The sequence below is a fragment of the Micromys minutus genome (genome assembly GCF_963924665.1).
Source record: "Micromys minutus genome assembly, chromosome: 1".
Lineage (NCBI taxonomy): Eukaryota > Metazoa > Chordata > Mammalia > Rodentia > Muridae > Micromys > Micromys minutus.
Window position 1 is genome coordinate 91,325,588 of NC_137969.1, and position 27,467 is coordinate 91,353,054.

Sequence of the window (27,467 nt, forward strand, 5' to 3'; positions counted from 1 at the left end):
GATTTATTTATGTAAATAAAATTTTAATTAGTTAAAATAAAAGAAGTAATTTCAGTGGTCCCCAAAAGGGGAGTTAGAGAAAAAAGTGAAGGAGGGTTAGCAACACCATAGAAAGAGCAACAGTTTCAACCAACCAGACCCCCCCATTCAGAACTCCCAGGAACTAAACCACCAACCCAAGGATACACAGGAGGAACCCATGGCTACATATGTAGCAGAGGATGGCATTGTCTGGCATCAATAGAAGGGGAAGCCTTGGTCCTGTGAAGGCTCTATGTCCCAGTGTAGGGCATAAAGGCAGAAGGGAGTGAATGAGTGGGGAGCACCCTCATTGAGAAAGGGGGAGGGAGGATGGAATAGGGGGTTTCTGGAGGGGAAACCAGGAAAGGGAATAACATTTGAAATGTAAATAAAGAAGATATCTAATAAAAGTTATAAAATTTAAATAAGCATATTTAGAACATGCATGTATTTGTGTGAATTCAGGTACATGTGTGTGTTACAGCCTTGACCTTTGTTCTTTGGTCATCTTCCAGTTTTATTTTGTTGGGAATAAGACTCTTAAATTGGTTTCATGTTCCTTTGACAAATGGTCTATTAAAATTTCTGAAATGTGGGCCTAGAGAGATGGCTCAGTTAATAAGACAACCTAAATTCAGATTTCAGTAGCACCATTAGCTGATAGCTCCAGTACTGTGGAAGGAGGAACACACACACACACACACACACACACACACACACACACACACACACACACACACACACACACACGCTCACACAGTCTTACGTAGGATTTGCCTTGCTGTGAAGAGATACCATGACCAAGGCAACTCTTTTAAGGACAACATTTAATTGAGTCTGGCTTACAGGTTCAGTCCAGTGTCATCAAGGCAGCAGCATCCATGCAGGCATGATGCAGAAGGAGCTGAGAGTTCTACATCTTTATCTGAAGACTGCTAGACAAAGACTTCCAGACAGCTAGGATGAGGGTCTTTTTTTAATATTTATTGATTTTATGTGTGTGAGTACACTGTCACTGTCTTCAGATACACCAGAAGAGGGCATCAGATCCCACCATGTGGTTTCTGGGAATTGAACTCAGGACCTCTGAAGGAGCAATCAGTGCTCTTAACCTCTGATCCATCTCTCCAGTCCCCTAGAATGAGGGTCTTGAAGTTCATGCCCACAGTGACACATTTCCTTCAACAAGGCTACACCTATTCCGAAAAAGACTCACCTCCAAATAGTGCCACTCCTTGAGCCGACCATATTCAAACCAACACACACACACAGTCCGGATGCATCATTCTTAAATTTGTATAATAATAGCAATTGGCATACAAACAAAAATACCATTAAAATAACAATAAAATGTTTATACATGGTTTGGCTTTGTTCTTGTGTTATAAACAGTTTTAAGAACCAGAAAACCATTCTTACATCCTATGCCTTTACAAATTGTGTCATGAAAGTTTAATAATCATTTCTCCCAATATATTTTTCCCTAAGGCCTGAGATATGCCTATACATTGCTATCCAAGTCCAACTCAAAAAGTTACTAGAAACTCACATGAATGCAAACACCATTTTAAAAGTTAATATTGACATCCCATTGGTCTGTGCTTTGTCAACATCCGTGCACCCTATTGATGTCTCTTCTCTGTCTGGTTTCTTCTCAGCAGACACAGCATGGACTGTTGTTCAACATGGAGGGCCCGATGAGGTGACAGTCAGAGGTGGCCCAGAAGGACACATGCGTTCTGCAACCTTCTCTTATGTTGCCACTGCAGCACAGCTGCATGCTGTGGTGGATGTTGCAGAGCACTGTGAGCAGCAGGTGGACCTCCAGTGCAGGACCTCAGGACCCTCAGATACAGGAGGTAAGGACTCAACATGATGCAGAAAGGGCACATAGGGCAAAGGTGTGGCTCTGCATGCTGTAGGATGTAATACATTTCTGGGAGGAAAAGGCCAAGGTCATTTACTGGAAGTTTACTCAAAACCTTTCCTAATTCCACCAGGCTCCAATTGAACCACAAAACAGTAAAGAATACCCCTGACATATTAATGAATGTTCAGTGTGCATGCATACAACTAGTGGCATGCATTTTTTAAAGATTTATTTATTTATTATGTATCAGTATGCTGTAGCTGTCTTAAGACACACCAGAAGAAGGCATCAGATCTCATTACAGGTGGTTGTGAGCCACCATGTGGTTGCTGGGATTTGAACTCGGGACCTCTGGAAGAGTAGTCAGTGCTTTTAAACACTGAGCCATCTCTCCAGCCCCCAATTTTTTTTAATATAGGGAAATTTTGTATTAACAATAGAATTAGCTTTCTGTCCACAATTAAGGGATCATGATAAAAAGGGGAAGGGTAGGAATGGCCTAGTAGTTCTTGGTGAGTAGATGCAATCCACACAAGAATCACTTCTACCACACCTCAACTGCCACACTACCACCCCAACTGGCTCACCTCTGTTTAACTAACCCCTAACTAGTCTGCTCTCTGTCTCAGTGTTTCTTGTGACTGTTCTTTCTTCTAACAATCAAAGAGTGGAGTTATACATAGAGTAATAAAGAGTGTGAGTTATAGAGATTAGCTGCTTTTACCCAGCACATTTCCCTTTGAAGTCAGTATTTAATTATGTATTTATCATTCATTTACTGGAACACACCTACCTTCCTTCTTTACAGCTTAGATCTACTAAGAATATAAGCTCATCCATTGTCTTTTCCCTACCAAAACTTTTATAATGTTTCATTCCACCATAGGTCCAACCATCAGTTTTGAATGAACTTGTTTTAAAGGTGTATAAAGTCTGGATTCATGCTCTTTTGTATGTGGGTTCCTACTTGTTTTAATACAACTTGTGGGAAAGACTGCCTTTCCACTGAGTTGCCTTGAACCTTTTCCAAAGATCTATTGATTATACAGTATTGCCTAATCTTGGCTGTCTAGTGTGTTCATTTGTTTTTTGTTGGATCCAATGGCATGCTGTTCTGAATACTGTTCAATTCTTAAGTAACAGAGTATGAGCATTCCTCTTTGAATTTTCTTTTCCACTGTATCTGTTATTTAGAGTTCTTGACTTTTTGAATAGTTTACAATGGGTCTGTCAATATCCACAATATTTTGGGGTTTTAATCAAGACTGTAATCAACCTGAAGACCACTTTAAGATGATTTAATGCAATAAGGTTGTCCACTTTGTGGACATGGATTTACTTTCTTTTATTTAAATATTTTTGTCTTTTCCTTTGGAAATTTATATATTCCTTCATAAATCTACAAGATTTATATCTATGTATTTTTAGTGTTAATGTAAAGGGTATCGTGCTTTTAGTTCCAAATTTCAATTACACATTGTTGGTATAGGAAAGACGTTGACATGGCCCACAGTCTTCCTCTAATTGTATTTTTTTCTTATGACTTTATTTTAAAAAAAGAGATACAGTGATACATGTACAGATATTTAAAAGCATTTTGGCATAAAACTATATAAATATATTTTTTCATTACTTGATTCTTTTAGAGACTTGATAGTATGCATTGAAAATCGTACTAGTTACCAGAAGCATAAAATACATAAAGAACAGAATATAACATGGAAACATTCAAAGTTTTCTTGGGGTGTATAGATTAAACACAATTATTTTTGAGTAACAAAAATTGCCACAAGGCTATATGCTTAGCTCTTGAATTATTAATTACTTAAGGTCTAGGTGTACCACACTCTAAGAGGGTGCTATACACTTACTTTTTTTTTTCTAAGAAGCACTGAAGCTTTCACTATTTGGCCACTGTTTTTCTTGAGCTTCATATGATCTGTGAGTGGTTTCTGGGGAATTCAGAGCTTTCTGGGGCTAGTGTCCAATTATCAGTGACTGCATATTATGTCTGCTCTTTTGTGAATAGGTTACCCCACTCAGGATGATATTCTCTAGATGCATCCATTTTCTTAAGAATTTCATAAAGTCATTGTTTCTAAAAGTGGAGTAGTACTCCATTGTGTAAATATAAAACAATTTTTGTATCCTTTCATCTACTGAAGGAAATCTGTTTTTTTTTCCAGTTCTTGGCTATTATAAATAGGGTTGCTATGAACATTGTGGTGCATGTGCCCTTATTGTATGTAGAAGCATCTCTGGGGTATATGCCTAGAAGTTGAGTAACTGGGTCTTCAGGTAGTACTATGTCTAATTTTCTGAGGAACCACCAGACTGATTTCCAGAGTGGTTGTACCAGCTTACAATCCCACCAAAAGTGAAGGAGTGTTCCTCTTTCTCTGAATCCTCACCAGCATCTGCTGTAATCTGAGTTTTTGATCTTAGTCATTCTGACTGGTGTGAGGTGGATCTCAAGGTTGTTTTGATTTGCATTTCCCTGATGGCTAAGGATGTCCAGCACTTCCTTAGATGTTTCAGCCATTCCACATTCCTCAATTGAGAACTTTTTGTTTAGCTCTGTACCCCATTTTTAATAGGGTTTTTGATTCTCTGGTGTCTAGCTTTTTGAGTTCTTTGTATACCTTGGATATTAGGCCTCTATCTGATGTGGGGTTGTTAACAATCTTTTCCCATTCTGTAGACTTTCGTTTTGTTTTCTTGATAGTGTTCTTAGCCTTACAGAAACTTTGCAATCTCATTAAGTCCCATTAGTCAATCTTTGATCTTAGAGCAGGAGCCATTGGTGTTTTCTTCAGGAAAATTTCCCCTGTGCCTATGTGTTCTAAGGTTTTCCCTATTTTCTCATCTAATAGTTTCAGTGTACCTGGTTTAATGTGGAGATCTTTGATCCACTCACACTTGAACTTTGTACAAGGAGATAAGAAAGGGTCTATTTTCATTCTTCTGCATGCTGACTGCCAGTTGGACCAACACCATTTGTGGAATAGGCTGTCCTTTTTCCATTGAATGTTTACAGCTCCTTTGTCAAAAATCAGGTGACTATATATGTGAGGGCTCATTTCTGGATTATCTATTCTATTCTATTGATCCACATGACTATTTCTGTACCAGTACCATGCAGTTTTCAGCACAATTGCCTTGTAATATAGCTTGAGGTCAGGGATAGCAATTCCCGCAGATGTTTTCTTGTTGTTGAGGATAGATTTCGCTATTCTAGGTCTTTTGTTATTCCAGAGGAAATTGCACATTGATCTTTCCAACTCAATGAAGAATTGGATTGGAATTTTGACGGGGATTTCATTGAATCAGTAGATTGCTTTTGGTAAGGTGGCCAGTTTTAAAATATTGATCCTTCCAATCCATGAACATGGGAGATCTTTCCATTTTTTGAGATCTTCCTTGATTTCCTTCTATACAGGTTTGAAGTTCTTGTCATACTGGTCCTTCACTTGCTTAGTTAGAGTCACACCAAGGTATTTCATATTTTCTGTGACTATTGTGAAGGGTATCTTTTCCCTAATTTCTTTCTCCACATGTTTGTCCTTTGAATATAGGAAAGCTACTAATTTGTTTGAGTTAATTTTTTATCTAGCCATTTTGCTAAACTTGTTTATCAGCTGTAGTAGTTCTCTGGTGGAATTTGTGGGGATGCTTGAGTACACTATCATGTCATCTGTAAATAGTGATGTTTTTACTTCTTCCTTTCCAATTTGTATCCCTTTAATTTCCTTTTCCTGTCTAATTGCTCTGTCCAGGACTTCCAGTACTATGTTGAATAGGTAGGGGAAGAGTGGGCAGCTTTGTCAAGTCCCTGATTTAATGGGATTGCTTCAAGTTTCCCACCATTAAGTTTGATGTTGGCTGTTAGTTTGCTGTATATTGCTTTTATTATGTTTAGGTATGGGCCTTGGATTCCTGTTCTTTCCAAGATTTTGTCAAATACTTTCTCAGCATCTAGTGAGATAACCATGTGGTTTTTTTCTTTGTTTATATAGTGGATTACATTGATGGATTTCCTTATATTAAACCATTCCTGCATCCCAGGAATGAAACCTACTTGATCATGGTGAATGATCGTTTTGATGTGTTCTTGTTTTCGGTTTGCAAGGATTTTTTTTTTTTTTTTTTTTTTTTTTTGAGTGTTTTTGCATCAATGTTCATAAGTGAGATTGGTCTAAAGTTTTCTTTTCTTTTAGGGTTTTTGTGTGGTTTAGGAACGAGGGTTATTATACCTCAAAAAATGAGTCAGGTAGTGTTCCATCTTATTCTATTTTATGGAATAGTTTGGAGAGTATTGGTATTAGGTTCAATAAATTCTGATAAAATTCTGGACTTGGGCTTTTTTTTTTTTTTGGTAGGGAGCCTTTTGATGACTGCTTCTATTTCTTTAGGTGTTATGGAATTATTTAGATGTTTTACATGGTCCTGATTTAACTTTAGTATCTTTTATCTGTCTAGGAATGCATCCATTTCCTCCAGATATTTCAGCTTTTTTGACCATAGGCTTTTATAGGAGGATCTGATGATTTCTTGAATTTCCTCAATTTCAGTTGTTATTTCTCCACTTTTCTTTCTGATTTTGTTAATTTGGATACTCTTTCTTTGCCCTCTAGTTAGGCTGTCTAAGGGTTTATCAATTCTGTTAATTTTCTCAAAGAACCAGCTCTTGGTTTTGTTGATTCATTGAATGGTTCTTTTTGTTTCTATTTGATCTATTTCTGCCCTAAGTTTGATTATTTCTTGCTGTCTACTCCTCTTGGGTGTATCTGCTTCCTTTTGCTCTAGAGCTTTCAACTGTGCTGTCAGGTTGCTAGTGTATGCTCTCTCTAGTTTCTTTTTGGAAGCACTCAGAGCTATGAGTTTTCCTCTCAGTACTGCTTTCATTGCATCCCATAGGTTTGGGTATGTCATGTTTTCGTTTTCATTGAATTCTAGAAAATCCTTAATTTCTTTCTTTATTTCTTCTTTGACCATGATATCATTTAATAGAACATTGTTTAGTTTGCATGTGTATATGGGCTTTTTGTTGTCTTTGTTGTCATTAAAGACCAGCCTTAGACTATGGTGATCTGAAAGGATGCATGGGAGTATTTCAATCTTCTTATATCTATTGAGGCTTGTTCCATGTACAATTATTGGTCAATTTTTGAGAAGATGCAGTGAAGTTCTGAAAAGAAGGTGTATTCTTTTGTTTTAGGATGATATGTTCTGTAGATATCTATTAATTCAGTTGGTTAATAGTCTCTGCTAGGTTTACAGTGTCCTTGTTCAGTTTCTGTTTCCATGATCTGTCCATTGGTTAGAGTGGGATATTAAAGTCTCCCACTATTATTGTGTGGGGTGAGATGTATTTTATGAATGTGGGTGCTTTTGTATTTGGAGCATATATGTTAAGGATTGAGAGTTCCTCCTGACTAATTTTCCCTGTAATGAGTAAAAAGTGTCCTTTCTTATCTTTTGTGATAACTCTTGGTTGAAAATTTCCTTTATTCGATATTAGAATAGCCACTCCAGCTTGCTTCTTGGGGCTGTTTGCTTGGAAGTTTTTTTTTTTCTCAAACTTTTACTCTGAGATAATATCTGTCTTTGTCTCTGAGATGAGTTTTCTATATGCAGCAAAATGCTGGATTTTGTTTAGGTACCAGTCTGATAGCCTATATCTTTTTATTGGGGAGTTGAGTCCATTTATGTTAATACATATCAAGGAACAGTGGTTGCTGTTTCCTGCTATTATTGTTTTTGTAGGTTGAATTGTGCCTGTGTGTCTTTCTTCTTTTGGTTTTCTTGCTTAGAAGTTTTCTTGTTTTTACTATGAAGTGGTTTCCCTCATTGTATTGGGTTTTCCACCTATAATTCATTGTAGTACTGGGTTTTTTGGTCATATATTGTGTGAATTTAGTTTTTTCTTGGAATATCTTGGTCTCCCCATCTATGGTGATTGAGAGTTTTGCTGGGTATAGCAGCTTGGGCTGGCACTTGTACCTGGCCTGTGTCCCTGGATCTCTGCTGTTCCTGGTGGTGGATTATCCGAGTGCCTGTTGTGCACCCCAAAAGCCGCCGGCTGGGAACAGAGGGCCCGATGCTAGGTTCCTGCGTCTCTGGATCAAGGTGGGCAGGCTCACACTTTCAGAGTGCTCCACTGAGATCTCTCTGCCCCCTGGCTAGTCGGAACCCATTCTCGCTGACATTTGATTGTCTTACTTGATTGTTCTCCACTAATTTTTTTGAGACAGTCTCACAATGAACCTAGAGTTGTAAGTTGGCCAGGCTGGCTGGCCATAGAATCTATCATTGCTGGGGTTACAGACCATACCAAACCTTTACATGTGTTTTAGAGATTTGATCCTAGGTCCTGATGCTTGTGTGCTTGTGTGGTCAGTACTTTACTCACTGAGTCATCTCCATGACCTCCAGGTTTATTTTAATTGTGTTCTGGTAGTATAGATCTCCTTACTTCTAACACTGTTTTCTTTAAAAAAATTTTTGGTCTGGAGCACATAGTTTCATCTTTTGTGTATTTGTTTTGTGAGTTTTTGTTGTTTGTTTGTCTTTGTGTACTCTGACACTCTATTTTTTGATTGGCATATTAGACACTCATGCTTACAGTGTTTACTGGTGCTTTGATTACTATTTGGGTATTCTAGCTTTTATTTCTGGTTCCATCAATTTATTTTCATCTCTATACAAAGGTGGTATACTATAAGAGAATGTCATACATGTATATAGTGAAATATATCTATTCTCCACTTTCTAGTTCTTCCCATTTTCTACCCCAAACACTCCTGTCCTGACTTCATTTTTCTTGTTTTTGTTAGATATGTAACTCTCTTAGATCTGTCTGTGCTGTCCAAATGGTGTGATGCCATAGACTAGAACATGGAAACCCTACAGTAGTCACACCTTCTAAAGGATGACGATTCTCCTTCAGCAGCTACCCACTGCCAACAGCTAGCTGCTCAGTAAGGGGTAGGAGCTGCAGAGGATTTAACCATGGATGCTGAATGTTTTGCTGGTGTTCCTAAGTTCTCTATAATACTTTAAAGCAGTGGTTCTCAATCTTTTTAATGCTACAGCCCTTTAATATACTTCCTCATGTTGAGGTGGCCCCTCCCCCAATCATAAGCTTATTTTCGTTGCTACTTTATAACTATAATTTTGCTACTGTTATGAATCATAATGTAAATATCTGGTTTGTTTGGTCCTTTTGATGGTCCTAACCAATCACCATAGGGATTTTGACCTGCTTATTGAGAACTTCTGCTTTAAAGCAGTTGAACAAACTCAAAGACATTAACTACCTCTGAAAGTGTACTCCTTTTTTAGATGCAAACTTATTATTGTACACTTAGGATATATTAAGGTTTGGCTCTACACCCATGCAAGTGCGGTGGTGGACACTGTTCTAAGAAAAAAATAGTATTACATTTTCTGAATAGTTATTACTTCCTAGTGGTAAGTTTGCTATTCTAGGTATTTATTTCTTTGTAAACAAAACAGAACCACTTTTAACTTTCAACATCTTTCTTTTGAAGGGTGCTTAGGAGAAAGTACTAGTAGTTACAGATATCTCATTTATGAACATGTTGTGATTTAGTTGTAATTGATAATGTAGAAGCTGAAAAGATTCCAGATCCTAACTCAAGGCCCAGTGATGACAACATACACATTTGAAAAAGAAATGGCACCAAACAAAGCTTAGTATGTTTTGAGGTTTGTCCTGAGTTAGCCCAGTTCCTTTGCTTCCTGTGATCGCATGTCCTAGTGACTGCCATTTGCCTCCATATCCATCCATACTTCTGAGTGACTGTCCTAGTCACCCAGTTCCATAGCCACTGTACCCGCACTACAGAATGCACCCTTTCATTTTCTGTTTTAGTGCATGGTTCTAAAGAACAAATACAGTGTCCGAATCTGTCATTTAGTCACATCCAGTGCTGAGAGGTGGCCTAAGCACCTCTACCAATGACAAGACAAGGTGACAGAGCACTTGGTCTCTGAGAATAATACTACCTAAGACATAAAAAGGCCCATTAGTGAAATTTCTTGACCCTTCAAATAAATAGCCAGACTACATAATGCAAGAAAAAGTCATACATGTAAAAGCATATATTAAGTACTCACAGGGAAATCATATCTTCCTAAATGCTTAATATATTTGAGTGTCCTCAAGAAACAAGACTTGGTAAGAGTCATCTCTGCCTCTGTACAAACATTAATCTGTCTTGGTGAACATCTTATTTTTCAAACAGAATCATTCCATCATGTAAATTAGTTTGCCTTTTGTTTTTATGGTTCTTTCAATAACTTGAATTTACATTCCCTTCTAGAGAAGATACAATCTCATGCACAAATAAATTGAGAACTCATTTTATAATAATAGAAAAATAAGTGGGAATAAATGACATTGTCTATTGAAACATTGGAAGAGGGAATTTAATGAGTGCTCTTTAGAAACACTTTTTTCTGTTGGGATAAAATTAAGACTCCTCTAATCTAGCACTCTATCTATCTCTCTACCTATATCTCTCATACAAGTGTGCACACACACAGGAACCACACTTGCTAAGCCTAGAAATTTAAAAAAAAAATATATATATATATATATATATATATTGGAATGGTGGTGCCCTGGGCAATGAGGCAGCATAGATGTCATCTTTCTTATACTTATTTTTTTCAGATGGAACCTCACTGAGCTGGTGGGCTGGAAGAACCAATGAAACATACACTTACTGGGGAGGTTCTCTGCCTGATCCTCAAAAGTGTACTTGTAGATTGGAAGGGAACTGCATTGATTCTCAGTACCACTGCAACTGTGATGCTGACCGCAATGAATGGTGATTTCTACATAATTTCCCTGCACCAAAACATATATATAATGCAGCAGTATTTTGTGCACAATTATCATGTGAGCTGAAATAAAAAATAACTTTTATTCAAACAAGTTAAAATATGTTTAAATGAAATATGGTCAGAGAGATCATTGTATCTTTTCTAAATGAATATTTTATTGTAGACCCAACATTTATTTGAAGAAATCAAATTGAAAAGCACATTTGACAAAGAGCATAAACATTTATGAAGTGGCATTCTTTTGTATGAAGGGAGGGGTCTGGGCAACCAAGGAGAGCCCAGGTCTGCTACATCCCTGGCTAATACACTCATCTCCCTGGACTAATAGCTAACACTTCTATGCTAATAGCTACAGTTATATACAATAAGCCTGGGACTGCCATGAAAGAAAAATTTAGGACAGAAATGAAAAGGGTTACATCTTATTTATAAAAAAATAATTGGTTACAATCATTCTGAAATTTTGCCCCAACCTTTGGAAAATACGTTTGCAGATGAAGTTGTAAGAAGAGTGCTGGGCAGGTTTCAGACGGGCTTCAGGTATTTTCAGATTTCAGTTATTTACCTATGCTTAGTGATAGATCTTAGAGACGTGACACAAGCCTGAGCATGAACTTTATTTATATACACCCTATATACATGGGCTGAAGGTAATTTTATCCAGTGTTTCAATACACCTATGTTTTAACTATCATAAGACATTAGGTGTGAAATTTTCCACATTATGCATCATACCAGAATTCATTAATGTTCACATTTTAGAATACTCATAACTTGGATTTTCAAAATAGGCATGCTTCACAAGTAATATATACTTCATAAAATAACAGGGATAAAGTTTAAAAAGTGTAAATGGAGAAATATTTCTATTGAAGAGGTTTTGAGATCTTATTTTTAATAAATAAATAACCTTTCTTCACCATTAAATATTTTACCCACTCCAGAATATTTAATTCATCTATCTTTTTAAATTCCAAACTATGGTTCCATGAGTGGTTTAGTTTTTCATATGTAAAAGAATATGAGAGTTAAGAATTTTGATTTAGGACTGGAAAGATGGCTCAGTGGTTAAGAACAAGTATTACTCTTACAGAGATTGAGATTAAATTCCCAGCACTAAAACAGCAGTTCACAACCATCATAACTCTAGTTCCAGGGACCCAGCACTGTCTTCTGACTTCCACAGTCACCAGGCACATACATTGCACATAAATATAAATACAGGCAAACACTCATATACTATATTTTACCACACTATGTATACTCGATGCCTGGCACAGCACCTAATCAAAAGAAGGTGACTGTTGTCTATCTACTGAGTGGACCCAACATGCCACAGAGATATCTCATATACACTACTAGTCTGTATATTACTTACTTACAGAGGGATTGCATTTCTTTTTTTTCTAATCTGTCAGTTTAGTTTTACAAACTAAAAATTCTCAGAGGAACATATAATCACCACAAAAGGACTTTTTTTAAAAAAAAAATCAATAATAAAATCTTGTAACATGTTTAAGTCTAAAATATCAATTTTTATAACTGTAACTAACACTTATTTAAATATTCTAAGACTAATTTTGAAAGAGCAGTAATTGATTCATTATCTCAAGATATAATATTCTTAATATAATATAATATCATAGGTAATTTTATCTTCATGTTAATTAGAATAATTTTAACAGTTGGATTGTTGTTTCTTAGGACCAGTGATACAATAGTTCTTTCCCATAAGGAGCACCTACCGGTCACTGAGATGGTGGTGACAGACACAGGCCGACCACACTCTGAAGCTGCTTATACACTGGGGCCTTTGCTTTGCCAGGGAGACCGTAAGTACACAGTTCTATTGTTACAATAACATGTTCTGGTTATTAGGTAGACAAGTATCCTTATTTTGGACATGGAACTAGTGGCAATCTTAGGGCCAGGGTAGGAAAGCATTGTTTGTCATCTTTCTGTTGCCATGACCAAATAATTCGCATAAATAACTTCAAAAGAGAAAATGTTTCTTCAGCACATGGTTTTGGAAATTTCATCTGGCAGCCCCACTGTTTTTGCTCCCATGGGGAGGGACATTCAGCACAATCAACCTGATGAGCCAATCTGATGGCCAAGAGGCAAACTGAGAGGAAGGGCCCACAACCCTCTTCCAGGGCCCATCCCCAGTGACATAGATTTCTTTCACTGGCCATACCTCTGAGTGGCTGCAGAGGCACCAAGGCTGGGAACCAAACCCTTAACATTCAGGCCATTGAGGAGCATCTAAAACCTAAAGCACACTAAGCTAAGGGGTGCAAACTGTCAGCACTGAGTACCTCCAAAATAAAATCTGGGGATCTATGTTCAGATGGGGGATCAGGACACTTAGAACTTTGGGTCCTAGAGGAAGTAACCCAGCTGGTATTTACCTTGAAAACATGAAGGCTTCAGATCATTTCCCAGAACCCATATAAAAATCATATATGGTAGTACATACTGTTTATACTCTCTAGAGAGGCAGAGTAGGAGAGATCACTGCGGCTTGGTGACCAACTAGCCTAGACTATTTGGAAAACTCCAGACCAGCGAGGGACTCTGTCTCCAAAATAGATAGCATCTAAGGAATGATACCTATAGCTATCCTCTGGACTTCATATGCATGCACACATGTGTTCATATACACCCTTACTCATGAGTACACGTACCATACACATATACATGCACATATATACATGCACATGTATATACTGTTTTGAGGGCCTTGGTGAATCCTGTGTTTCAGATTCTATATTAGGGAAGCTCTGCCTGTATTAGCTTTCAGTGAGTGAATTATCTTTATTTGACTATTATTTAATTGGCTGTTTAATTATTCTTGTACTGTTTTCTTCGAGAACAACCCTTCAATGGATTATTTTCTAACTATATGACTCCTTGGGAAGTTTTCATTTATTACACTTGCACTCTGAGGACAGCCTGAGTGATGTAATATCATCAGGTTAGACCTGAGTTTCTCAGGCGTCTGTAATACTACTTCACCATTATGTGACAGTGAGTCTTAGCCTATTCTTTCATACAGTAAGAGCTGAGGTTTCCATTATCTGCCTATGATGCATTGTCATGATATGCTTAGAACTCCTTCAAGTTTAGGGGTTCTATACATTGCTTAGGATGTGAACTTTCATCAAAAAATCATTTTTGAAGAAACATACTTGCAATGTCTGCTATCCACTATCATTATATTACTTTGTAATGTAACTAAGTTTATTTTTATTTACTTCTGTACTTCAATATTTAGAAGATACAAGATGGGGTGAAGGGAGAGAGAAGAGAGCAATATGATCCCTGAGAACTGCTGCATATTCTTGCCGAGTGCACCATATTGTACACACACACCCCCTAATGTCCAGAGGTTTCTGTAACCAGCTGAGAAGCCACCTGAGTTAGAGTATCATGAACACTGACTGTATATCTCCCGAGGAGGAGAAGACTGAATAGAGTATCATGAACACTGACTGTATATCTCCCAAGGAGGAGACTGACCTGGGAGCTGCTCTCTACAAAATGTCTTGTGCATTCTCCCAGGGATCCTCATCTGAGATGTAAACCTAATGTGTGCAAAGCTTGCACATAGATTTGATCACATACATGGTCATATCACCGTGAAGCTTAGGGACTGGACAAGCATTGTTCATATCTGGATGCTTGTGTCACTTCCTGTGCCTTAAATAATAATTTCTTTTAACTTGATGCGTATCCACGAAACTGGAATGCTACTGTTGTGAGAATTTTCCCCCTGGGAATCTGTAAACTTCTTATAACGTCCCATAAAAACTGAAGTTTGATTCCACTGAAGTTGATCCTGGGAACCAATGAGTTTACTGTCACATATTTACAAAGTACAGGTGACCCCTGAACTAGAAGAGTATACACCCAATGAAGATAATGAATTTCTCATAGCCCCATAGATTAAGATTCCCTTCAGACGACCTTCCCCAACTTATAAATCTAGTACCACAAGAGCCCCTGAATCCATGGGCAATTAGGGAAGAATGCATAGATTGTTGGGAACAGTGGTTAGAATCTCAGGTGTGAGTCTAATGACCCTCCACATTTCCTTTTTCTAATGAGAGAATATCAACAGTCCATAGACAAGACTGTGATGGACTCCTATAGGCACGACTGATCTCAGGGGGTGATGGCTGATTGGTGCAGGGGACTGAACTCTGCAACACATAATAATACTTTGATTTAAAAAAAAACTTTCCTACAGAATACACTATTCTATGTAATTGTTTCTTAAAACAAGAGATTTTTTTTCAATTAAATGTTGTGATCATCTTTAGGAATAATCGTTTCAGAATGCTTTTTAATGTATTCTCTGTGTCACATGTTAGATTCTCTATATTTGAGACTCTACTGCCATGTCTGTCTTCTTTACCCCCAAACATTTCCTGCTTTCTCCAGTAGCTTTAAGCCCTTAGTCCCTCTTCTCTATGTGTTATTACCAAAGCTTTCTCTCAATATCCGGGATTTGATATCAGCCACATTAATTATCTTCCTAGATACTTACAATTTTTCTATCAGTGTAATCTCATTTGAACCTCCATTCTCCTTTTCCCCTTAGAATCTCTTTTAGCTTCTTTTTTTTTCACATTGTTTAGCCAGTTTAATGGTGGGTGGCTTGTGTAGTGGACACCAGAAATAAAATACACTTTGTCTTCAAACCCCTGTATAGTTGATTCCAGGTCATAGGGATTCTCCAACCCTATCTATTACAGCACTCAGTTCCTAAGACTATTTTGTCTCATCCATTCCAGTCCATGTCACTGTCCTGTATTGCGTCATCTGTTTCCCATAGCTTCCACCGTGCACCATCAATATCAAAAGCTCCAAGCCAGGGAAGGATTCCCTGATGTGTCTATTCTGTGAAGCCCCCAAAACAGGGTTGGATGGTTGCTTCCAGAATGGCTGACAAAGCTAACATAAACAAATGTACCACAGTTTATAAAGGGACAGCAGTTTGTAATCTCAGGCTTTTCCATTAGTGCCCCAGTTCCCAAATTGTTCCCATTAGTCCATAACTCATTTAACCCATTTAAAGTACATGGCTGGTTAGTTATCTCTCCTCAGTTTCATACATCCTGCCTTCCTCAGAGTCCAGGGTGAATCTTCCTGTCAGATTTCTCACATTCTAATCCTGCCTCAGCTCACTTGCCATTAGGTGATACTTCCACAGAATCCACAAGAGATTATCTGTACAGCAGTTAATGTCTGCCTTTGTTAGCTTGATTGTTGCTCTGGCCTCCCATGTTGGACAGCTCTCAAGTGGATACTTGTACATGCAGGTCTACTTCCCCTTTATGAAAGCAAGGCCTTTCTCAAAGCCCTTTCATTCTAAGTTCTAAACTCTGTTCTTTGTATCCCATTCCAGAGACTCCCAATCCACTTCCTCTCTGGATGCCAGTCTGTGGCGAGCACTGCCACATGGGCTAACCATAAAACCTCAGAAACCTTTCTCAAGGAGCCAGGCTTTAAGCTGCTCATCAAAGTAACCCTTGATTCAAAGAGTACCTGTCACCTCATTAACCTGGGTGACAGGTGTTTTTCCCAGCAGTGGGCTCAAGAATTCTTCCACATTCTTCTGTAGAGCCCGGATGTCACCTTCCACCTTCCGAATCAAGGTCATCTGTCGGTTTCCATGTGTGATTTCCTTATAGACAGGGATGCTGTGCATCCGAGAGCGACGAACAAAGTAGGACAAGTTGGGAAGGGGATCTCTGGGAGGCTGCCAACCACTAGGAGTGGGATAATTTTTATGTTTTGGTGGCTCTGGGATTTTGGTAGGTGGGAGCAGGCGCTCCACAAACTGGTACTCATCCACAGACTCCACAAAGCCGGGGTTATCAGGAGGCCCCTGGGTCTGGCTCAGCTGCCGTCGCCCGTAGCTCCACCGGGCACAGGTCCTCCAGTCCTGCAGAGCGACTCGGAACACAGTCGCGGCCATCTTGGCTCCTCAACTGAGTGTCATCTCTTAACTTCTTTTTAAAATACCTTATTTTTGTTTATTTTACCAGCAGATGACTTTTATTGTTCTTATCGTATGTAACTCAGGGATTTTGCTTTTCTTGGATTATGTTTTCAGAGAAGCATCTTGGAAGTTGGTGTACTGTAGAACATTTCCAATTCATTCTCTCACCCATTCTACCTTAGATATCCTTCTCTTTCCTCCCCTCTTCATTCTTCTTTCCCTTCACAAATTGTACAAGAAGCAGCACTATTCAGAGGTCCTTTCCTTCTGAGAACCAAGACAAACTCTTAACTGTGAGCACCCATAAAATACAAAACCAGAATATTTTCATATACTTTATTCTGGGTATTATTATTGGTGTGTGTGTGTGTGTGTGTGTGTGTGTGTGTGTGTGTGTGTGTGTGTGTGTGCACCCGCGTGCATGTGCGCACACGTGTGTAGAGTATAGAAGTACCATGTACATGTGTTGAGTTCAGAGGACAAGTTTGTAGAAGTGGCTATATCTCCATCTTTACATGAATTCTGGGGTTCAATCATGAATTTTCTTAGGTAAGTACTCATTTTTATATATTTTCATGATTTTTTTGTTCTTTTTCTAATGGGTATTTTCTTTACTTACATTTCAAATGCTATACCCTTTCCCGGTTTCCCCCCATCCTATCCCCTCCCCCTGCCTCTATGAAGGTGTGCCCCCATCGGCCCACCTACTCCTGCCTCACCACCCTACTATCCCCCTACACTGGGCACCAAGCCTTCACAGGACCAAGGGACTCTCCTCTCATTGATGCCTGATAAAGCTATCCTCTGCTATATATGCAGCTGGAGCCATGGGTCTCTCCATGTGTACACTTTGGTTGGTGGTTTAGTCTCTGGGAGTGGGGTCTGGTTGGTTGATATTGTTGTTCTTCCTGTGGGGTTGAAAACCCCTTTAGCTCCTTCAGTCCTTCGAACTCCTCCAATGGGGCCCCGTTCTGAGTCCAATGGTTGGTTGAGAGCTTCTGATTCTGTACTTCTCAGGCTCTGGTAAAGCCTCTCAAGAGACAGATATGTCAGACTCCTGTCAGCATGCACTTCTTGGCATCCACAAAATTGTATGGGTTTGGTGACTGTATGGAATGGATGCCCCGGTGGGGCAGTCTCTGGATGGCCTTTCCTTCAGTCTCTGCTCCACACTTTGTCTCTGTATTTCCTCCTGTGAATATTTTCCCCCTTTTAAGAACTGAAGCATCAACTCTTTGGTCTTCTAACTTCTTGAGCTTCATGTTGTCCTCTTAACCATCTATCTCTCTGTGAGCCATTCACACAGAGTCTTAATCCTCAATATAGTCATGCAACATTGTTTGGATGTTGGCATTGTGATATAAAGGTCCATAACTCCAACTAAAAGCTTGTTTTTAATTACTAATATTAATTGCTCTAGCAATAAGAATGCTTAATAATTTTTTTCATTTTGTCTTTTTCTCTTGTTTTTAAACCAGAGTCATTTTGGAATTCAGCTTCCTTCAACACTGAGGCTTCATACCTTCATTTCCCAACCTTCCATGGAGAGCTCACTGCTGATGTGCACTTTCTTTTTAAAACCACCATTTCCTCTGGTGTATTCATGGAGAATCTGGGAATCACTGACTTCATCAGAATAGAGTTGCGTGGTAAGTTCCTGACCCAAGTCTTGAGATACTTATTATTTAGCAATGGAAACTAACAGCAAAATTTCAAAGTATTAGCATTCTTACCACACTTGAACTCTAAATTGCATATTAGAGTTCATATTGAACTCTATAATTAATTCTGTGATTTTTAAGTTCATTATACAGTAAGAAAAAACTATGTAACATAAGGCATGTAATAAACCATGAAGCATGCAATAAATAAAAAATAAATTATAATGTCATGTTATGCTTTACTTGATTATAGCTGAGTACATTTAGAAGTTCAAATCAAATCCATCAAGTTGCTTACTAAATTACAAAATATTTAACAGAATTTTTTATTCATCATAAGCTTAACTTATGACTGCCAAATATTTTATTAAGTGTTTTAAAAATTAAATAAGGCTTTGAAATATTTTAAAATAAAACTATGTATACATGTAAAATAAATTCTATTTCTCATTCTTGTCATGGGCACATACCTTTATTTAGGACTAAGTAAGATCAAGTTAGTATTTAGCATAAATGACTAGTAAACACCAGGAAAAAAATAAGATAAAATTAGATTTATTTTCTATTGTTTTGCACTGAGATACAAATTTGTTTTGCCCTTCCTTCAACTCAGAGTCATATTTTTTTTCTGCATGGGTATCATTGTCTCTATTTATAATTAATGTGTGTGTCATCATGTTTTATTCTTTTAATGTCTATTTTAGACTACAGTGTCTTCTCTATGAATTAACTTGAAAAATATTGATATATAATGTCTCTAGCTCCCACAGAAGTGACCTTTTCTTTTGATGTTGGGAATGGACCTTGTGAGCTCACTGTACAATCACCGACTCCCTTTAATGACAACCGGTGGCATCATGTAAGAGCAGAAAGAAATGTTAAGGGAGCATCTCTTCAGGTAGATCAGCTTCCTCAAAAGACACAGCGCACTCCTGCAGATGGACATGTTCGACTACAACTCAACAGCCAGCTCTTCATTGGTGAGTGCTATGAAAGTGATTTTATGTCATTGATTGATCAGTTGATGGATGTGTATTATGTATGTCTATGTTTATGTGTTGTACATGTATGTGTTGAGGTCAAAGGTTGACATCAAGTGTCTTATTCAGTTTCTCCCTACTTTATTTTTTGAAACAGGGTATCTCACTGAACCTAGGCCTTACCAATTTGGCAAAGCTAGCAGGAAAAATGGGATCTGGGAACTGTCTATCTCCGTTTCCTAGTGTTAGGATTGCAGATGCATACTATCATGCTTAGCTTTTTTTTTTTTTAAGTGTGGGTACTAGGAATCCAAATTCATGTCCAAATGCTTGTGCAACAAGTGATTTGCTGACTGAGACATCTCCCGAGCCCCAAAGTGCTTCTAATAAAAACTAAGAGTAACTGCTATGACTGGTACTATTTGTTAATGATGCAATAGGGTCCAGAAACATATATTATTGCTTCTTATTTGACATCACATTCTGTAGGTATTGTCATCTGCTTCCAGATAAGATAATGAAACTTCCAAAATGTAGAATTTAGTCCCAAGTTGTCTGATATCCAAGTTTGAACAGCTCATATACAGGTGCTTGCACTGTGCCTGGTCCATTTAGTAACATGCTTAATGTGATAATTACCAATAACTAGTGTGCTAATTTATTCATTGTCCCATTTAGTGCAATTAGAAAACTTATCATAATTGTACTAGAAGTCACCCAACTTAAAACATGTACATACAAAATCATCCAATTAATAAACTAATTGAATTCTCAGTGAAGAAATATTGATGACTGAAAAATATTTGAATAAAGTTTTCATTATCTTTATCTATCAGGAATGTGCAAACTGAAACTGCCATGAGAATCCATCTTACTCCACTCAGAAAGGCTATGATCAAGAAAATAAATCATAGTAAATGCTGATGGTGATATGGGGTAAAGAATGACTCTGTTCACTGCTTGTGGGAATATGAACTTTGGCAGCAACTACATAGCAGTACAAAGGTTCCTCAAAAAGCCTAGAGATGGAATTATGATACAACCCATCTCTATACTTTCAGTCATATACTGCAGAAATACCTACATATAAATGTTTATTGCTACACAATACACAGTAGCTAGGCAAGGTGCCCAACAGTAGATTAATAAATAAAGAAAATGTGGCACATGTACACATGGAATTCTACTGCAATAAGAAAATTTAAATTATTTTATTTATAGAAAAATAGGTGAAACTAAAGGGTATCATACTTATTATTAAGCCAGACTTAGACAACTGTGGTGACTTGAATAGTTATCTCCCACATATACTCATGTTTAAATGTTTAGCCCTTGGAGAGTAGCACTGTTGAGAGCTGTTGCCTTGTTGAAGGAAGTACGTCACTGTGGGGATGGGCTTTGAGGTTTCCTATACTTAAGCTCTGCTCAGTGTGGAACCCAGTCTCCTTCTGCTGCCTGTGGGATCAAAATGTAGGACTCTCAGCTCCTCCACACCAAATCTGCCTACATGCTGCCATAGTTCCCACCACGACGATAATGGACCAAACCTCTGAAACTGCTAGACAGCGCCAAATTAATTTTCCTTTGTAAGGGTTGTAGTGGTCATATTGTCTCTTCACAGCAATAAAACCTAAACTAAAACAGAGGTTGGTACCAGAAACTGGGACAGGCATAACCATGTTTTTGCTTGGAGGAATGTGGATTGTGGAAGTTTGGAGTGGAAAGGAGTGGAATGCTTTAAGTGGGGTTAATGGGCCATCCTAGTAGCAACATGGAAGAAAGTGGTGCTGAGGGTAATTTGAGTTGTGAGGGACTGGCTCAAGAGGTTTAAGAGGAAAAGAATTTTAGTATGTTGCCTAGAGATTATTCTTGTGATATTTTGGTGAAGAATGCGACTGGTTTTACCCTTGTACAAAGAGTCTGCGTCAGACAAAAGTAAGAAGATTTAGATTAATTGCATTGGTAAAGGAAATCTGAAAATAGCCTAGTTTGTGATTCATCCTTATGAAGAGTAGTATGTTTTGATGAAATGTAGCAATTTGAGAAAGAAAAAATACAAAAGGTATGGCCCAAGAATTAGAGGTGCACCAGGAAGTGGAATGAAGTTAAATCATGTGTTCAAGGGGATTAAGGGAATGGTGACCTTAGAGCAATATCCCAGCTTTGATCCAGGCATGATAGTACCTACCTTTAATCCCAACATTCAGGAGACAGGCATCAAGATCTCTGAGTTCAAGGTCAGTATACAGAGCAAGTTCCAAGACAGTCAAAATTAGACAGTAAAAATAATAATCAAAAACAGAAAGCTGGAGACATTGTAATTGAATAAGAGGCCCATGTTCCAGTCCTAGCAAGCAGCAGAATTTTGCAGCTTTGGCCATAGGGTTCTGGATTTTGAATCAAGGGTGAAATTTTCCTCTTGTTGTGGTAAATATTAAAAAGTGTTAAAAAGTGGCTTAACCTTTTATCCCATTCTTTACCGGCTCCTGCGGGGCCATCTGGCACTACTGGAATTTCTAACTTGGTGCTCTATGCCACCTCTAAGAACTCAGGAGCAGTTCTCCCTATGGCCCCTGCTGCTTCTGTCCAGGTGGATACGACTGCCCCACCATGTTCCTTTCCTCCACTGTCCGGTACAAACATGACTTCACAGCCCCGTAACTTATCAAACAGGTTTATATGGTAAATTCTCAATCCACAAACCCTCTACACAATAAGCTTACAACCAATGGGCAAAGATATAAATTGCCCCTCTATGTGAGATATATAGACCCATAGAAACCCTTAGAAATAACAATAACAACCTTATCAGTTAGAGATATGCTGAGAGAAAAACACACATCTACCTCTATCTTCTTCCTCCGTCAATCTCCCCCTCCTACTGCCTCCTCTTCTGCTCTTCCAGCTTCTTTCTCCACCTACCTCCCCACTGTCCAATCATATACTGATGCCTTAACATCAACCCACACTCTATGAAAAAGGAAAGATACTGAGGCTAGGTATGTTGCAGGAGTGATCCTGCATGCAGGCCCAAATAGGTCATTTGTAAAGCTGTGAAAGGCCATTGTGTGAAGCTGGAAAGTAAATCTGAGGTTGCCTTTGAGACCCCAAGAGGTTAGAGATGCCAGAACCATGGATACCTGCTGAAGAATGTTGTTGACAATGAGTAGAACCAGCCGATGAGAAGGAAGTGTGCTGCAGTCAACAAAGCTGAAAGGAGAAGATTGCTTCAGCATTAGACATGAAGTTGTAGGATTTGGAATTTGGCCAGCTGGTTTTCTGTCTTGCTTTTGCCCAGTATTTCCTTACTATGTTTCCTTCCCTATGTTTTGGAACCGTACTATATATCCTGTGCCATTGTATGTTTGGAACTATGTTATTCATGTTTATTACTATTATTTTGATTTTATAGGATTAAGAGATATATGTTAAGAGACTGCATGAATCTCAGATAAGACTTTTTTAAACTTTGGACTTTTAAACAAATTTTAGACTGGTATAGACCATGGGGACTTTTGAAGTTGAACTGAACACATTTTTCCATTATGTTATGGATATAAGCCAATGGGGCCAGGAAGTAGAGAATGGTGGTTTAAACAGGTATGCCTCCCAAAGACTTGTGTGCTTGAATGCTTGGCTTATCAGGAGAAAGTGTGGCCTTGTTGAAAGAGGTATGTCACTGTGGGTGCAGGGAAGGCTTTGAGGTTTCCTATGCTCAAGCTTTGTCCAGTGTGGAATCTAGTCTCCTGCTGTCTGCAGATCCAGATGTAGAACTCTTGACTCCTCCAGCACCAAGTCTGCCAAGCTTCCTATCATGACGACAATGGACTGAACCTCTGAAACTGGAAGCCAGACCCAAATTAAATGTTTTCTAACAGTTGTTGTGGTCTTGTTGCCTCTTCACAGCAATAAAGTCTAAACTAAGACAACCATCTCATGATTTCTTTCCTATATAGAAGATAGACACTGTGCAAGCCTTCCAGGATCCTGGTCTACACTGTGGAAGCCTTTCAAGGTCCTGGCCTCGCATCTCCTATCTCTGTTCACCATCATCAGTCTGCTACTTCTTGTGCTTATTATTTATAACTGGATCCAATTTCTTTATTCTTGTAGTTCATGTGTTTAAAGATCAGAGTTGTGGATGGTGTAAGCCTTTCTTTAGTTCGCTTATTTATTACTTTAATGAATTTTTCTCATCATGAAAACTATATTTTGTTTATTACTTTAATGTTATTTTTTCTCATAACAGAAACTATATTTTGCTATGTGGCTTTTCAGACTACTCCAGACTTAGAAACCAAGCAAAACCTCTCACTTATGTATGCATCTTACAACAAATAAACACAGAATCTAATTAGAAGCATGATTAAGTCATAAATAACTACACATTCTGCTTTACAGAAAGTATGTACAATTTCTAGGTACTAATTACTAATGATGAATTCAAGCATGTGTGTGTGTGTGTGTGTACTCATGTGCTTGTCTGAATGTGTGCTTGTACTTACAAGGAAGGTTAATATATATGAGTCCATAAGACAGATTTAAGCATTATTGGTTCCTAAGTTAAGATGAGATTATCCTTCTTCAAAGAACTTGAAACCATCAAACTACCAGATGGAAGGAAAATACCAACAAAGTATGTGTGGTAGCTCTCCATTACCAAAACAAATACCTTAGCTAATTACCTTTCAGAGATAAGAGATTCAGGGTAAGCAGGATGGCTCAAAAGGTAAAGGCACTTGCCACCACATTTAATGATCTGGTTTCTAGCCCCAGAACACACATTGTAGGGGAGAACTGAGACCCACACATTATTCTTTGAACTCCACATGTGCACCATAGCTCATGCCATTCCAACATACATACATACATACATACATACATAACTAAATAAATAAATATAGTAAACAAATCTTAAAAAGGCATTCCTGCCCACAAACAGGCAGACCCATTGTGTTAAGGGTTTTGAAGCTTGTAGGTTTTTCCCAACATGGTTGGAGCAAGAGGACAAGGAAATTGCTTCCCGGGTCAGAACGTGAGTGCAGAATTAACCAGGGCCCCACAATATCGTTTGATGCCATGCCTACAATAATTTAAAAAGTTTCTATCAGGCCTCACTTTTTAATGTTAATACCACCCTCCATCTGTGCCAAATTGAAGGCTGAGTGTCTTAGTAGGATCCAGTAAAGAAACTGCTGGCTTCATGAGCACAGGGGTCACTGCCATAAGCCAGCTGTATCAGAGTCACTGTAAGGAAGCTCTGGAATCTGCCTCTCACAGAATAATATAACACTAACATCACAGATAATGACCTTTGCCCTGACAGTGTTGGAGTCCTATCTAAATAGATTTTTAGCATTCAAGTTTGAAATGATACACTGTCTGTATATGTAGTGTTCAGCTCATGTTTAACACTTATCTTTGGAGACAGGTATGTGATGTGAGGGACAGCTTGGCTAAGTCAGTACAATTTCCTCCAGCTTCACTAGTTTTGTCATACAATCTCTTCCTATGCTTTGACAGTTTGCCCAAGTAAGAAATTACCAGAACATATTTACATTATTGTGATGATTTTTAAATGTCACATACAACCATATTAATATGTATCACATTTTATAAACAATTAAAATAATGTTTATGTGGTTTGTATTTTTGTGAAACTAAAGGAAATCTTATAATGAATGTTCACCAATGTCAGTATTTTTATAAGCTGAATAATGTGCCATCTGGTGTCATATAAGGTTTCCTGATATGTGATGAATGCATATGTTTTTATTGTTTTCTAAGCCAACAATGCTTCAGACAAATTTTAATTTTTTTCTCTTACCTAACTCCATAAGGTCTGAGTCTACATGGATGTAAATCCTAAATAAAATACCAAGGAACACGTTTGTATTTGCAGTGTTTCCCTTGTAGGGGGGACAGCCAGCAGGCAGAAGGGCTTCCTGGGATGTATCCGGTCCCTTCAGGTGAATGGAATGGCACTGGATCTGGAGGGAAGGGCCATAATGACACCAGGAGTGGAGCCAGGGTGTTCGGGTCATTGCAGCAGTTATGGACACCTGTGTCGCAACGGAGGAAAGTGTCAAGAGAAACACAGAGGGATTGCTTGTGACTGTGCCTTCTCTGCCTACGAGGGGCCATTGTGCTCACATGGTATGTCAAAAGATATAAACCAAGGAGATGTGGGACTCCTCTGGTGTTGGGCCTTATAAATACAGCATAAGGTGATGTACTTGTTTGGCTTACAATCTCGTTAAATTCTTCTTTAAATTAGAAAGGTTTATGAATATCTTTAGAGACCTGAGGCTGATCCATAGATCAGTCTTCTCTGGGCTTATTATTGGGAAGACCTTAGTTCTACTCATGTCTTTTGCTCAGTGCTGATGTTCTCAGAATCATCTCGTTTCCAGACTTCTGTCCTCAAATTGCTCTGGTTTCCAGACCATCTAAGCATCACTGTCACCTATCACTAAACTGGAAGTGATATGAAGGGATTTTTTTAATTACTAAGTTTTAATTATATGTATATGTTTGTGTCTGTGCACATGAGTGCTAGTAAAGGCCATAAGGTACATTAAATTAAATATTACATGACTTTAATGAACTCAAACATTGGTTGTTAGGTGTTTAAATGTCCTTAAGGAGCAATTTGGGATAATAACGTATTTCCTGCTAATTCTGATTCATTCTAAATGAAAGGACTGCTTTGAGTCTAGTGTGCACCACTTTACAAACTTCTTGGATATGCTTAAAATTATTAATATTTTAATGGAACTCCTAGAATATTTACTCATTAAAATCAAATTCACTATTTTACACATCCTTCGTTTATGTTTAACAGTATAAAGATCTTTATTTGCTATAAAAATTATGTAACTTTCAGAGGAGCTTTGAGAACTAGTTATCTAACAGTCATTGAAAAGTTTTGAAAATCACCTTTCAAAAGACTCCCATTCATCTGCTTGAACACGTTAGAGCATAAGATCTGTCTGTGATAGTAATTCTAATGTTACTTCATAACATAAATTACACCAGACATAGACATTGGGTTGTGGGTAAATAAGAAATGGCTCTCTGGTAAATAAGGAGTATTCTTTACCTAAATTTCCCTTTTTTATAATTTTTGTTTTATAAATGATAAAAATTATTATAATTTTAGACATATTTTCTAACCCAGCCTCAGATTCCCTGTGTAACCAAGAATGGCTGAAGATTTTTATCACTGTGTCTCTACTTTCTAAGTTCTGGGGATTAATCCAAGAATCTCAGACATTCTAGTCAAGCACTCAGTCAACTGAGCTATATTCCTATCCCAAATCTTCATCTTTAACATTTTTATTTTATTATATTTTATTTATCTATTTTTGTGATACTATGGTTTGAAGCCAGAGCTAGCCAAGTACTCCATCACTTGGAGCTACATTCCAAAACCCTAATTTTCATGTTCTAATAATATGGATGTTTGATGAATTCTCTTGGTGTTTTATGGATATAAGAAGACAAAAATTCATTGCAAAATAAAGACAATCTCTCAATATTTTTATTTTATTAAATGTGTGAGTGCATGCACATGCACATATGTATATATGTGTAGATATTTCTGTACTAAATATATTTTGGAAGTAATATGACACAAAATTAGGGTGTCAACCGTGGTGGTTTGAAATAAGAATGTCCCCCATAGGCTTATGCATTTGAAAACTTGGTCCACATTTGGTGATGCTACTTAGGACATAGAACATTTAAGTATGTTGCTAGCCCACTTCCAGCTCTCTCTCTCTCTCTCTCTCTCTCTCTCTCTCTCTCTCTCTCTCTCTCTCTCTCTCTCTCTCTCTCTCTCTGGAAATGGGATGTGGTCTCTCAGCTCCCCTGCTTCTGTCATCATAGCTTCCCTGCCATTATGGTCATCTAGCCCTCTGCAGCCACAATCAAAAATAAAATCTTTCTTATGTTACCTTCAGTCATGGTATTTTATCACAGCAACAACAAAATAAAAGTAGCTAACACATATCCTTTATAAAGTATTTTAGGAGAAACTGAGAATCACT

General features: G+C 38.0%; 2 protein-coding genes across 2 annotated transcripts in view; one reads left to right on the top strand and one right to left on the bottom strand.

Annotated features, from left to right (window-relative positions):
- The window catches only part of LOC308414301 (contactin-associated protein-like 3), a gene marked incomplete at both ends in the record, with an annotated part of 178,591 nt that overhangs the window by 142,261 nt on the left and 8,863 nt on the right, over positions 1-27,467 (top strand). The window contains 6 exons of the mRNA XM_080909517.1: positions 1,680-1,880; positions 10,593-10,749; positions 12,470-12,597; positions 18,254-18,424; positions 19,198-19,416; positions 25,333-25,572. Coding sequence (XP_080765643.1) covers positions 1,680-1,880; positions 10,593-10,749; positions 12,470-12,597; positions 18,254-18,424; positions 19,198-19,416; positions 25,333-25,572 — 1,116 coding nt within the window. The remainder of the gene's footprint in view (positions 1-1,679; positions 1,881-10,592; positions 10,750-12,469; positions 12,598-18,253; positions 18,425-19,197; positions 19,417-25,332; positions 25,573-27,467) is intronic.
- Positions 16,303-16,751, bottom strand: LOC308414306 (large ribosomal subunit protein mL49-like; the record flags this gene model as incomplete). The annotated part of the gene is made up of 1 exon (XM_080909530.1): positions 16,303-16,751. One exon carries the CDS (start codon positions 16,749-16,751, stop codon positions 16,308-16,310), a length of 444 nt encoding a protein of 147 aa, XP_080765656.1. The 3' UTR covers positions 16,303-16,307.